The 15,063-nt window shown below is 36.1% G+C and overlaps 1 protein-coding gene across 3 annotated transcripts in view; it reads left to right on the top strand.

Moving 5' to 3' along the window:
• The window catches only part of LOC150110032 (clathrin heavy chain 1-like), a 244,312-nt gene that overhangs the window by 21,901 nt on the left and 207,348 nt on the right, over nucleotides 1-15,063 (top strand). For 2 of the 3 annotated variants that reach the window (XM_090390818.1, XM_090390808.1), the window contains exon 2: nucleotides 13,136-13,213. In XM_090390818.1, the coding sequence (XP_090246944.1) occupies nucleotides 13,154-13,213 (60 nt within the window). In that variant the 5' untranslated portion in view covers nucleotides 13,136-13,153. Of the gene's footprint in view, nucleotides 1-13,135; nucleotides 13,214-15,063 lie in introns of those variants that run through there. The other variant, XM_090390827.1, reaches the window with a different exon arrangement.

Here is a 15,063-nt window from a genome sequence, read left to right as displayed (position 1 = left end):
CTTAGTGTATTATTTCAATGCTTGAAGAATTGAGTGTTAATTACGCTACGCTTAACCTAACCTCAACTGTCGAAACTCTTCGTGATTGAGAGTTGAAGTTAAGAATTGTTAGAGAGATATTTTCAACTATTAGTGCCTGCGATATTTTGAACTTATAGCATGACTGAGAAGTGTGTGAAAACTGATTAGATAGGAAGTTCTATTATATTTATATATGTGTAGGAACTTTGTAACTCAGAAGCTGAGAAAGTGTATGTGAAGGCTTGGAAGGTTGAACTAATGTGATTGACTTGGCTTAATGTTTGACTTGTTTTTATTGTTTAAATTAGAAGTAGTATTTATGTATGTGTTATATAGCTTATATTAAATGTTTGTTTTTGTTAATCAAAAGTTGTATTTTGCCTGAATCTCTTTTACTGCACCATTCATAAAATATTCGAACCAGAGTGGGTAAATTAAGTAAGTCAAATATACTCGGCCAGTATATATATTAAGGAGAAATAGTTGAGGGTTGATTTATATTTAAAGACTGGCGCAGTCTTTAAATATAAATTTTCTCTATATTTGAATTGGAAACCAACTAGCAACTATTTTTAGGTTAAGAACATCGTAGTAAATAACATGTCGGATCCAAGGTACAGATTAAGATGAAGTAGGATCCAACAATTCCCAGAAGCCTTTGTGTTGTCTTCACAATTTTGGCTCTGTGTCCCCTAAATTTCAGATATTTATTCACTATCACACCCAGATCCCTTATTTCCTCCACCTCCAACAATATATCCTCACCAAGCATAAATTCTGCATCCCATCTTTGTTTTCCAAATTTTAAAACCTTACATTTTGCAACATTGAACTCGCATGCCTATTTCCATGCCCAATCGCTCAATTTATTCAAGTCTTCTTGTAAGGCCACAACATCTTCACTACTCTTTATGGTTCGTCCCAACTTTGCATCATCTGCAAAACAACTGAATATCTCCATCCAAATCTTCACCAAAGGTTATTTTACAACATTCTGAATTTTGAGAATAAACTATTATTTAGATATTGATCAAGTGTAGGTGAATAACTATTTTAATTACCAACTAGTTTTGCCAGCTTATGCTGTCGGCTTCATCAGGGTACAATCAGGAAAGCAAAGAAAACGAAAATTACAATCAAAATGTTAACTGGCAATTCTATTTCAATAACAAAATAGTGCGCGTGAAACAATACGTGTGTCGCAGATATATGATTTACTTCATATGATGTATTCCGGTCATTGCATTGTATTTTTTTTTATATATAATAAGCTATATAAAACACAGTGAATTGATAAAAGACCTGACAAGTTTCGTAAGTCGTTTGACTTACATCTTCCGGGGAAAGAGGTAACTTAAAGTTAAAACACAAAGAAAAGAGAAATTATTAGTAATAGTTCATACTAAACAGTTGTGGCCGTCTGACTATTCATAAAATTTAAAATCAGAGTGCAGATTCAACAGTAATGATTAGTTACTTGTTGAGATGCATTTTGTATTTTGCACTGATGTTCATTTCTTGTGTGTTTATTGTTCTAATTAAAGTCTTCCATATGTCTGGTAGGATTAAACCTTTGTTCCTGTTGAGGTTATTTGTGGAACGGGCAACTGTAGCAGCTTCTTTGAAGAATCTGGAATGGTAGTTTTCTTCTATATATGGCATAAGACTTTTATTCCATTCAATAATGTGGTTGGTTGTAGAGAAGTGGGAAAGAAAGGCCAGAAATATCTTGTCTGTTGTTTTTAACATAGCTCATGTGTTCCTTTTGTTTCCTTTTGAAAATTTAATGAAGTGAACAACAGACAAGATATTTCTGGCCTTTCTTCCCACTTCTCTATAACCAACCACATTATTGAATGGAATAAAAGTCTTATGCCATATATAGAAGAAAACTGCCATTCCAGAATCTTCAAAGAGGCTGTTACAGTTGCCCGTTTCACAAATAACCTCAACAGGAACCAAGGTTTAATCCTACCAGACATATGGAAGACTTTAATTAGAACAATAAACACACACAAGAAATGAACTTCAGCGCAAACTACAAAATGCATCTCAACAAGCAACTCATCATTACTTTGAATCTGCACTCTGATTTTTAATTTTATGAATAGTCAGACGGCCACAACTGTTTAGTATGAACTATTACTAATAATTTCTCTTTTCTTTGCGTTTTAACTTTAAGTTACCTCTTTCCCCGGAAGATGTAAGTCAAACGACTTGCAAAACGTGTCGGTTTTTTTATCAATTCATTGTGTTTTATATAGCTTAATAATATATATTATATATATATAAAAAAAAAATACAATCCAATTACCGGAATACACCATGTGAAGTAAATCATATATCCGCGACATGCGTATTGTTTCACGTGCACTATTTTGTTATTGAAATAGAATTGCCAGTTAACGTTTAGCTTGTAATTTTCATTTTCTTTGCTTTCCTGATTGTACCCCGATGAAGCCGACAGCATAAGCTGGCGAAACTAGTTGGTAATTAAAATAGTTATTCACCTACACTTGACCAATATCTAAATAATAGTTTATTCTCATTAATCCTTGTGGTTAAGAATCAACAATTTTGAGTCATTCTGATTTTTGTTTGAATTCAATCATTTGCAGAGATATGTTTCAGTTGCACTGCTCTGCCTGAATAGAATTTAATAAAATTATATTAAGTACTAATTATAGTACTTTATATTGTCTCTTAACTTTAGTTCATGTTGCTCCATAATCTTTGCTATAATTAAGAGATAAGCCTTTTATGTAATGGCGAACCCTATATCAGAACAAGTCTTTCAACTGCAACTCTATTTTTTAATTAAAAATACAATGAAAATTTAATGAAGTGATTATATGTATTGCCTAGCTTTGTTGTCCTTTTGGCAATAATGGTCTTTGAAATTTAGATTGAAGATTGTAGATGGTGATGAAAGAGTATGATATTAGTGATAGGTAAATTAGTAAGATGGAGCTCCACTGAATTTTAAAATTTAAAGCAGATATGAATAAAGCATTTAAAAGAAGTAAAATTAATAGGATACTATTAAAAGATGAGAATAAATCCAGTAATGAATGATGTGATATGATTAGTAAATGCATTATAAAATTTAAAAATGAAACATGTTAGAAAATTAAAAACTAGAACATAAAAACTGTAAAAGATAAGAAAAGAATGTAAAGTCCTTGAGAGTGAAACATAAAATATAAAAATATATGATGAAAGACGAAATAGATTTATGGGGTGAAGTGAGGGCCATTACTGGGAAAGCTGTCATCAGAATAAAATAATAAAATTTCATAGTGTATATTATGGCAGCTTCCCAAGAACAAAAAAAAAACTTTTCCGACCAATCAGAATATCTTAATGGCATTGACACATAACATAGATTTTATTTGTGTGGTGTTCTCCTCGTTCCTCGACTGAGAGATTGAGTTTTTATAACTGTAGATGTGTGTGTGTGTGTTCATGGGCCAGTTTGCCTGTTCTGAGGGACGAGAAACCTGAGTTTCTGGGTGAAAAAAAAGAAAACTACCTCCATATGAGACCAGCTAACTCACCTTTAGTCGAAAGAGACCAGATAAAGGTTACTCATGTCATGGACAAGAATCTAATCCAGGTCTTTCCGACCAAAGGGCTTAGTCTATACCAATTGAGCTACAGAGTAGCTCAGTTGGTATAGACTAAGCCCTTTAAAATTTCATAGTATATGTTATGTAGATTATCTATGTTATGGAGCTCCATAACATACACTACGAAATTTTATTATTTTATCCTGAGGACAGCTTTCCCAAAATGGCCTTCCTTTGTCTCATAAATCGGTTTCATTATATATTGTTTTATTTTCAAGGCCTTTTACATTTTCTTATCCTTTACAGTTTTTATGTTCTAGCTTTTAATTATTTAATGTTTAAATTTTACAAGTTTTATAAAGTATTTGCTAATAATGTTGCACCATTCATTATAGGATTTATTCTCATATTTTAATAGTATCCTATTCTTTTTATGCTTTTAATTTCTTTATTCATATGTTTTAAATTTTAAAATTCAGTGGAGCTCCATCTTACTAACCTATCACTAATATCATACTCGCTCATCATTATTGCCAAAAGTACAACAAAGGTAGACAATACATAGGATCACCTCATTACATTTTTATTTTATTTTTAATTAAATAAAAATAGAGCTGCAGTCAAAAGACATGTTTTAATCCCCCCAAACCAGCCTTTGACATCTATAGACATCCAGCTAAATCTGGATACGATTCTATAACACTTGTTGAATAACATGGATGAGAAGTGCAATTTCGTCTCACTATTTCATCCATCTCACCAGTAGGGAGGTTAATCTAAGGTGCTCCATTACATAAAAGCTTTGCTTATCTCTTCATATTTGAGAATTAGGTTACTTACAAAGATATAGGGGCGCTAGCGTCGGCGTAGCATGTGGTGGTGAATTTGAGCTGTGTAGAAGAAAGTGATTTTTAATTGGTGAATAGTCCGTTTTTTTTCCCCGTATTTCTACGTTTTTGAGTGCTAAATTGTTTCTCTGAATATGAGTGTACTTCAGTGGTTGTTTTTTGGAAGTTAGTTGCTGTCGCGATATAATATATTTTGGTTACCTTCGGAATCGAATGCATAACGGTGGAAGACAAAACGAAGCTAAGTTTTCATTACTCTATTTAGTTATATTTCATTTTATTTAGTGTACTTAAATGTTTTGTTTTGCTTGTAATTGTTTGTATTTTTTTTTCTATTTATTTAACGGAATTTATTAATTGAATAATTAACGATTACACTACTTGGCAGTAAGGAATGATGACGGATTCAGCAGCAGTCGCAAGTGGCTCATCGCCAAGTCCTCTGCCATTTAAGAACTCAATTATTAGCAATATCATAAGGGACTTTGTGGCATGCAGTACTTGCGGCATGTATGCGTCTCGGGAATTAGATATGTGGCTTGTGAAAGAGAGCGGAGAGCATATATGCGCAAAATGCAGGCAGTTGGAGGAAATAAGTGCATTAGAAATATCGATATCCGACTTTGTTGCTCCAGGAACGGGGAATGAATGTAAGAGGACAAGTAATGATAAGAGAGAATGAAAAAAAGATATATATGAATGAAAAAATAATAGTTGATAGTGTGGAAGGTGTGAGTGACTGTGAAAGTTTAGGAGATGGTTTTGTTTGGGAGAGTCAATTTAGATTAAAAGTGACTGACCTGCAGAGGGAGATAGATGAGTTGAAAGAGGAGGTGGAATGTCTTGTGAATGAGAGCGGAAGTATGAAAGATAAGATTAGGAGAATGGAAGAGATAAATGCAAGGAGAATCAGAGTAGGGGAGAGAGAGAGAATTTAGGGAGTATGAGTGAGAAGTATGGGGGGGTGCTAGAAGAGGAGAGAATGGAAACAGTAGAAGAGAGGGAATGAGAGAGAGGTATGGGAATGCTAGAAGATGAGAGAATGGAAACTGTAGGAGAGACAGAATGAGAGAGGGATATGGAAACAGTAGGAGAGAGGGAATGAGAGAGATGTATGGGAGTGCTAGAAGAGGAGAGAATGGAAACAGTAGGAGAGAGAGGTATGGGAATGCTAGAAGAGAGAATAGCAGTAGAGGAGAGGGAATATGAAAGAAGAGGAGAGAATGGAAACAATAGGAGAGAGGGAATGGTAAGAAGTATAATGTATGGCTACTCAATGATCCGTGGTGTTCAAGATAGGATGCGTGAGGAGTGTTTGCCAGGAAGAACAATAGAAAGGGTGGCTATGGCAATTAAGAGAGGTGAAAGGGTGGATGAGATGATTGTGATGGTAGGAACGAATGACTTGAGTGGTAATGTGATGCGAGGTTTTTGCTTGAGACTGTATAGAAGAAGACAGAGAGAGGAAAAATAGTGTGTGTGTTGCCTAGGTATGATAATGATGAGCTGAGCGGAAGAGCAGTGATATTGAATGGCATAATAGCAAGAATGTGTGACAAGAGAGGACTGGTATATGTGGATGCTTGGAGTGTGTTTGAGGAAAGAGAGGAATTGTATGCGAGAGACCATTTACATTTGAATGAGGAAGGACGTAGGCATCTGGAGAGATTGTTGTTCTGAACGAGTCAGTGTGTCCCAGGGAGGATAATAGCAGGGGTGGCCTCTTGTGGGAATGGATACTTGGGAGAAGGGAGACAATGTCTGGTAACACTGAGCCCAGTGAAGTCTAGAAGGGATAATGCTGGGTATAGAAACAATAGCATTTATATGCTTTATACTAATGCCAGGAGTATCCGGAATAAGGGAGAGGAATTGGTGGCGCAGATAGCATCAGCCTGGCCAAAATTATTGGGATCACTGAGACGTGGTTGACAGAAGAGGATATAATAACAGGAATAGAAGTCGCTGGGTATAGCATTTTTCGTCAGGATAGGAGGGGAAAGCGTGGTGGTGGGGTACTGCTTATGATAAGTGATGACCTATGTCCTCTAAGAGTGGAGGCTTTGGAAGGAAGTGAGACAAATGATTTTGAGAGCATATGGTGTAGGTAGAGGTAGACAAGACAGGATATTTAGTGGGGTGTTGCTACAGACCCAGAAGCACGGAGGATGGGGACCAGGAGATGTTTAGACAGTTAAGTTTGGCAAGTGCAAGAAGAATGATTGTTATGGGAGATTTTAACTACAGTAGTATAAATTGGAGAGAGGAAGATGCATGTAGCAATAGTGGAATGGAATTTCTAGAATTCTTGAGGGACAAATGTCTTAGGCAACATGTAACAGAGGGAACAAGAGGTTCAAGAGTTTTTAGATTTGGTTATAGCATCAGAAGAGTTGATAATAACTGAGATGACATCTCTCCCACCAGTTGGAGAGAGTGACCATATGGTTTTGACTTGGAAAATGAATAGACATGCAGGAGTATCAAAGAGACGGGAACTTATGTGGAATTTTAAAGCAGGTGATTATAATAGTTTTAGACATCAACTTCGGGAAGTTTCATGGAGGGAGGAATTGGAAGGCCGGGATATCGTTAGTGCATGGGAAATTGTGAAAGAATATTTGTTAGCAGCAATGGCAAGTTGTATACCACGAGTGAAGAAGAGGACACAATTTGGAGTAAAGTGGATGACAAACAATATTAAACAGGAATTGCATGTGAAAAAGAGGCTATGGAAGAGATATAAGGAGACAGGTGAAGAGAGGATGTGTGAAGAATATAAGACACAGGCCAGAAGGGTGACTAGTGTGGTAAGGAAAGCCAAACTGGAATATAAGAGGAGATTGGCCCTAAGATCCAAAAAAAATCCTAGGGAATTTTTTAGCTATGTGGTCAGTAGGAGGAGAAATGACTGTGGAAGAATGATATTGTGGGATAAAAATGGGAATAGAGTGACTGGTGCAGAGGACATAGTGGAATTGTTCAATGACCACTTTATTGGAGTATTTCATCCTGGAGGAGTCAGTTTTAATGCTAGAGGGATAGGGCAGGTTCAAGGTTTAGAGGTACAGGAGGAGAGTGTGTTTCAGATACTGAGAACTCTGGATGTCAATAAAGCTTTGGGACTGGATGGTATTTCACCACGAGTTTTGAGAGAATGTGCCTTTAACCTGGCTTTTCAATGAATGTCTGACTTTGGCAAAGGTGCCCAGGGAATGGAAGGAAGGTAAGATAGTGCCATTGCATAAGGGTGGTAACAGACTGGAAGTGTCTAATTATAGACCAGTCTGTGTGTCATCAGTAGTTAAGATCTTGGAGAAAGTAGTGAGGGACCGTATACAGCACTGGGCAGATGAGGGTAATGTTATCTGTGAGAGTCAACATGGATTTGTGAAAGGGCGCTCTTGTTTTAGCAATATGCTAGCCTTTTATAATAAAGTTACAAGAACATTAGATGAGGGAAAGGCATAACTGCAATTTTCTTAGACTTAGCAAAGGCATTTGACAGGGTGCCACATGATAAGCTGATATTTAAGTTGCAACACATGGGTCTGGATGTCAGATTGGCCAACTGGATTCAGGATTGGCTGTCTGATAGGTATCAGAGAGTTGTGTATGATGGAGCAGTTTCAAGGAGACAGAAGGTTACAAGTGGGGTCCCACAGGGATCAGTACTAGGACCTATATTGTTTAACCTTTATATCAATGACATTGCCAGTGGATTGCAAGGGGATATTCAGTTGTTTGCAGATGATGCGAAGCTGGGAAGGATTATTAGTAATAGTGCAGATGTGGTAGCCCTGCAAGAGGATTTGAATAAGCTAGATAGATGGGCAAATGAATGGGGGTGTCAGTTTAATGCAGCAAAATGTAAGGTCTTGAGGTTTGAGAAACATCGATGGGATGCTGCATACTCTATGGGAGGAGTTATACTGAAGGAAGTCGGGGAGACGAGATCTGGGGTTGATGATTGATAGAAACCTGAAGTTTAGGGGACATATTGCAAATGTGGTGAAGGTAATACAGAGGATTGCTGCAATTATGAGGACACTGACCTGCAGAGATAAGAGGGTTATCATTCCGTTGTATAAGTCTGATCAGACCACACTTGGATTATTGTTCTCAGATTTGGTCCCCAGGATTTGATGGGGATAAATTAACTGTGAAAAAGATACAAAGACGGATGACAAAGATGGTCTCAGGAAGGACTGTACAAGGATAGTTGTGAGAATCGGCTGAGGGAATGTGGACTGCAGAGTTTGGCGGATAGAAGAAGGAGAGGTGATATGATTGAGACTTTTAAACTGTTGAGAGGTGGTTACAGGGTTGACACTGGGGAGTTCTTTCGCTTGGTTGAACAGTGGGAAGGAGTAATGACAAGAGGCCATCCCTGGAAGTTACAAAAGGAAACTGTGAGCAAGAGGGTGAGGAGTGGTTTCTTTGCATGGGGGGTGGTTGAGCCGTGGAATGCATTGCCTGATAGAGTGGTGAGGACGAGAACAGTCAATGAGTTTAAGGAGTGGTATGATAGACTTTGTGTTTCTTAGGGGGAACCTCCCCTCGATGAGTCTTGACAGACTTTATGTTCTTAGGAAGGACCTCCCACGATGAGTCTTTTGACTCCATGGAGGCCTGAATAATAATACTACTAATAATAATAATGTCTGTGATTTGGTTTTAGTTGCTAAAGTTTTATTGATGAAATTTGACAAAATGATTTAAACTTATAAGAATAATTTTGCTGGGGAATGGAACTTAATGAAATTTGATAGTCAGGTTGGTTGGAAGGATTTACTGCTGAAGCAACTAAGCTATGAGGCCAATATATTGTTTTTGAAGTGCATTTGTAAAATGTTTGGGATGCATGAAGCGTACACATGTCACTTAGAAGTGGCATGTTGCAGACATTGTTGTGAAGTTATTTTATATAGCAAGTGAGACTAATTTCAGAACACTAAATGGAAGCTTTCTTGTTATAAGAATCTCGCTCACAAAATGTTCTGCAAGTGAGATTTATGGTTTATAGCCATAAATTGTGGATGGGCTAAGAGTTAGCTAATCCAGTAATCCTGCTTTGATAACAAAACATAATATAATACTTGTATTTGAGCCTTTTAGGCCTCTGAACACAGCACATGTACATGTGCTACTTAAAGATCTTTATGGAGATCCAAACCAGAATAAGATGCAAACTTAGAATTTGTAGACTGGAAATCATAGGCTATCTTGTTAGCCAAGTTCTTACATATTTAAAACATTTCATATCACTGATGTATTTATCTTTAGTAGTAATGTTTAAAGATTCTAGTCATTAGTTTAATTCTTGAAATTAATCAGGGTGTCAGACAGGGATGTAACTTATCTCCAACTCTGTTCAACACACACACGCGCGCGGACTCGGGTCTCTTTTTATGCGGTTTTGAAGTTATGCGGTGCATATTTCATGCAAATTCGGGTTTCCCCCATTGTACGTAATGAACAATGTGTTGCAGCACATTCTGGTGTAACGTGAGTCACGTGTAAGCAGTGAGTGTCTGTGAAGTTTAATTTTGTATGTGAGTAAGTGTTTGTCTTTTCATTATCTTAAGTCTAAATTCTGCTATCATAATAATATGGTAAACATTTTAATTTAGGCGAATCTACTATAAGAGAAATTAAAAAGAATGAAGTCGCAATATTAAAATCTGTAATTTCTGGCACAAAACTAAGTGCCAAACTATCATTGTACTCAAGAGATGCTTTATTAGAAAAAAACAGAACGAGCACTCGTAATTTGGATTGAATAATTAACTCAAAGGAGAATTCCTATAAGTGGTTATTTAATTAAACAAAAAGCTCTTTGGTTTTATGAACAGATAAAGCAATTGGAGTCATCTACTTCCACTTCCCAGGCTGATAAAGAATTTTCGGCTAGCAAAGGATAACAAAACATAATATAATACTTGTATTCAAGCCTAACCGCCAACCGGGTTTTTAAAAAGGAATGTACTTCATAACGTGAAGACTACAGGCGAAGTTGCAGCAGCAGATGAAGAAGCAGCCAAAAATTTTCAAGAGAAGTTAGCCAAAATTATTGAAGATGATGGATATTGTCCCAATCAAGTTTAATGCTGACCAAACAGGATTGTTTTGGAAGAAAAGGCCTAGTCGAACTTACATTGCAAAGTCTGAGAAGGCCTTTTCTTCCAAAACAATCCTGGTCTTAGAGATCGATTTACTAGGAGGGGAGGGGGTAAAGCAAGCAAAGATTGAGTAACATTGTTACTTCGCAGCAACATATGAGAGGATCAAATGTTGGAACCTCCCCTCCTAGTAAATCGATCTCTAAGACCACGTGCTCTGTGAAAGGCAAAGATCTAAAACAGCTGCTGTATTTACTGAATGGTTTAATAATTGCTTTGTATCAGAAGTGGAAACATATATGAAGCAAAAAGCTCTCGATTTTAAAGTTTTTATTAATTGTTGATAACGCACCAAGTCATCTGCATTTAGAACATCCAAACGTGCAGGTAGTGTTTTTTTTCACCCAATACAACAAGCATTATTCAGCCACTAGATCAAGGCATAATTGCTACTACTTTCAAAAAAATATTATGTTAAACACACTTTTCAATTTATATTGGATAAACTAGAAAATGAATCATTAACAGTAACTGCTGTTTGGAAAAAAAATTCTATTTTGGACTGTTTAAATCATGTTGCATCTGCTATTGCTGAAATAAGACCACAAACTTTAAATGTCTACTGGAAAGCAGCATGGCCTGGATGTATTGCAAACAGTGCAACCATTCAAACATCTACATTATCAGCTGAAATTATTACTTTGGCACATGAAATTGGTGAAGAAGATTTGATACTTTTAGCCAGAATGATGTGGATGAATTGCTTGTGGATAATGCCTTAAGTGACAATGATATTATTGGATATCGATTAACTTTAGATATCGTCGAAGATCCAGAAAACGATAGTGAAGCGGAAGAAAAACCCCCTCACTGTAAATATAATTCGAGTAGGTCTTGAACTGTGCAATAAATTGGAAAATCATTTTCTTGTTAATGACACCAAATTCTGGACGAGCCTTTAAATTCCAGTGTGAGCTGAAGAACTGTATGTATGGATATTGCGAGCTGTATAAAAAAATTAGTAAAATCATCATCGCAAAGTTTAATCACTGATTACATTGTCAGAAGAAAGAAAATCAGCACAGAATGAGGGTGAAGCCAATTCTGTTTGTGAAGCATCATTGCCTTTACCATACAGATCTCATGCGCTGGCTATCTCTTCTGGTGATGAAAGTGATTTCGCACCAGTTCGCAAACGTTGCCAAATATTGTCTAATAGCGACGATAATTCTGATGAAAAAATGTAAAAAAAATTATTACTTTTCAATAAAATTAAATGAATAAAGCTTTAAAACAAACTTAAGCATTCTTATTTTCCTGAATTTTTATAAACTTTTTTTTTATGCGATTTTAGGTTTATTTTAATTCATTGCTTCGGTTTTAGTAAATTATGGAACATATCCCTAATTTTTCAACGTAAGTTAGGTCTTTTTGTGTGATTTTTTATATGCGGTTTTCTGTGGAAACTATCTACCCCATATATATATATATATATATATATATATGGACTGTTTATATATATAAATATTGATATATATCAATATATATATTGATCAGATTATTAAAATATGGAAAACAACAATAAAACAAGTTATCTAGTTAACCAGAAAAACTGTTATCAATACACTGCTATATGCAGATGATCAGATTATATTATAAGACAATGAAGATGACTTTCAAAAGTTAGTTTCCAAATTAAACAAAATAAGCTAACAATACAATTTAAAAATTTCCCAAAAGAAAACAACAAAAGTCATGGCACTTAAAGATTAGGATCATGTTAGATCAAAAATAATTATAGAAAATAAAATAATAGAACAGGTGACACAGTTTAATTATTTAGGCTGCATAATAATATATCTAAAAGATAAACACATATATAAAATCTGTGGAACAATTAAAAGGACACTGAAAAAAAAAAAAAAGAAGAAGGAAAACTCACCTAAAATTTTACAAAGTAATGGCCACTCCTACTCTCTTATATGGTTCAGAAACATATAATGTTAAAAAGAAACATGAAAATAAAATACAAGCTACAGAGTGAGATTTTTAAGAGCAATTAAAGGATGCACAAAATTGGACCATATAAGAAATGAAGACATCAGAAAAGAACTAAATATTTATAACATAAATTAAAATATCAAAATAGAGAGATAAATGGAAAGAACATCTATTTAGGATGGAAAGATATCGGCTACCAAAAGACCTGGATAGATATAGACCAGAGAGAGAGAGAGAGAGGAAGAGCAGTGAAGCCAGAACAGGCAAATGTCTAATCCTCAAAGAGATGAAAAAGAAGTAGAACTGCCAAATCTTATCCTGAATAAGATTTGGCAGTTGTTTCACTATGTAGGAAGAATTGCACATCAACTACCAGCACATAATCTATATACTTGTAGGTCATAGTTGTGTGTGTGTACTGTATAATTGGTGCCTTTTAAAAGTGCCACTATTAAGTTTCTCACAAAACATTACTGCAACTTGTTAATTTATTAAATTAATTTTGTATATTCTACTTTACTCAATTTATTCAGAAACTACAATATGTGGAATTGTTATGCTTCTTTCCTTCCAGGAAATAATCAGTGAAAATATGATGAGGACAGGATGCTCAGTGGTTGGACCCCCTATAAGTGTTACTGAGGTACTGCAGGTAAGTTTGTACTGTTATTATCATCATCATTCTAAGACTCCATGGACATGCAGACTCAACTAGGAAGTCCCTTTTGTCATCATACTGTGCCTTAAACACATTCAAATTCCCTACAGACATCACACTATAAGGCAATGTATTCCAGTCATTCACAACTCTCCATGCAAAAAAAAAAAAAACCTGCTTCTCACTTCCTTGCTCATGCTATCCTTATACAGCTTCTAGGGATGACCTCTTGTTCTCTACCATCTCCCACCATGGTATGAATAACCTCTTCAATGTTTATCCTATAACACTCCTTATCAACTTGTAGGCCTTTATCATATAATATTCTCTTCATATCTACTACACTGTGTAAATTGTCATTCACCTCTGGACACTTTCCAATATCCCTTTTGAAAACAAGGTGACTAAATCTGTTCACAATAGTCCATATATAGCCTAATCAAAGCCTTATATAATGGAACCACCCCCTTACTTCTTAACAATAGTGTCCTCTGCATCATTGCCAGAATTTATTGTTGTCCTCACCATTCGGCAATGTGTCCTATAAATTTTAGATCCTTATCCACCATCACCCTAAGATCACTTATTTCCTCTACCTCCGACAATATATCTCCACCAAGAGTAAAAACAAACCTTACGTTTCACAATGTTGAACTGTTAACCCCACTTGTGTGCCCATTCAGTCTGCTCAAGTCTCCTTGTAAGGCCTCAACATCTGCTCTATTCCTCATAATTCCGTTCAACTTTGCATCATCTGCAAACAACTGTATATCCCTAAGCATCAAACTATAGTCCTATCTGTGTGTCAGGTGTTGTGGTTAAGTTGTTGGAGAAGCTTGTGAAAACTAGGATTCAGAGTTGGGTTGACAACAATGGTATTATCTTTTGATGGACAGCATGGATTTGCTAAAGGGAGGTCATGTTTTAGTAATCTACTTACTTATTACAATAAAGTGGCTGCTTCCTTGGACAGAGGAGAAGGATACACAGTAATATACTTGGATTTTGCAAAAACTTTTGATAGAGTACCTCATGAAAGGTTGACAGTCAAACTAGAGCAAATGGGGTTGGATATTAGATTGGTGCATTGGATTGGAGACTGGCGATCTGATAGGTATCAACAAGTTGTGTATGGGGGGGGAAGAGCGATATCCAGGAAAAGGAAAGTCACTAGTGGAGTGCCTCAGGGGTCTGTTTTAGGTCCATTGCTGTTTAACTTGTATATTAATGATATTGGCAAAGATTTCGATGGAGATATTTAGTTGTTTGCAGATGATGCAAAGTTAGGATGAACCATGAAGTGTAGCAAAGATGTTGTGGCCTTACAGGAAGACTTGAATAGATTGAGTGATTCGGCACGGAAATGGGGATGCGAGTTCAATGTTGTAAAATGTAAGGTTTTAAAATTTGGAAAATAAAGATGGGAGATGCAGAATTTATGCTTGGTGAGAATATATTGTTGGAGGTAGAGGAAATAAGAGATCTGGGGGTTATAGTGGATAAGGATCTAAAATTTAGGGGATGCATCATCATAATTATGAAGACAACACAAAGGCTTCTGGGAATGATGCGGAGGACTCTGCCATGTAGAAGTAGGGAGATTCTTTTTCTGGTGTATAAGGCTTTGATTAGGCCACACATGGACTATTGTGCTCAGATTTGGTCACCAGGTTTTCAGAAGGATGAAGAGGTCCAGAAAAGGTTGGGAAGGGTCCAGAGGTGACTGACTATGGTAGTTTCTGACCTCTGGAATGCCGAGTATGAGGAAAGATTGAGAAGATGTAATTTGCAGAGTCTGGTGGACAGGAGGAAGAGGGGGAGATATGATAGAGACCTACAAGTTG

This window comes from Typopeltis vanoorti, chromosome 1 (genome assembly GCF_054136105.1).
Source record: "Typopeltis vanoorti isolate ZY-2024b chromosome 1, IOZ_Tvanoo_1.0, whole genome shotgun sequence".
Lineage (NCBI taxonomy): Eukaryota > Metazoa > Arthropoda > Arachnida > Uropygi > Thelyphonidae > Typopeltis > Typopeltis vanoorti.
This window is presented reverse-complemented; position numbering and strand designations above follow the sequence as displayed.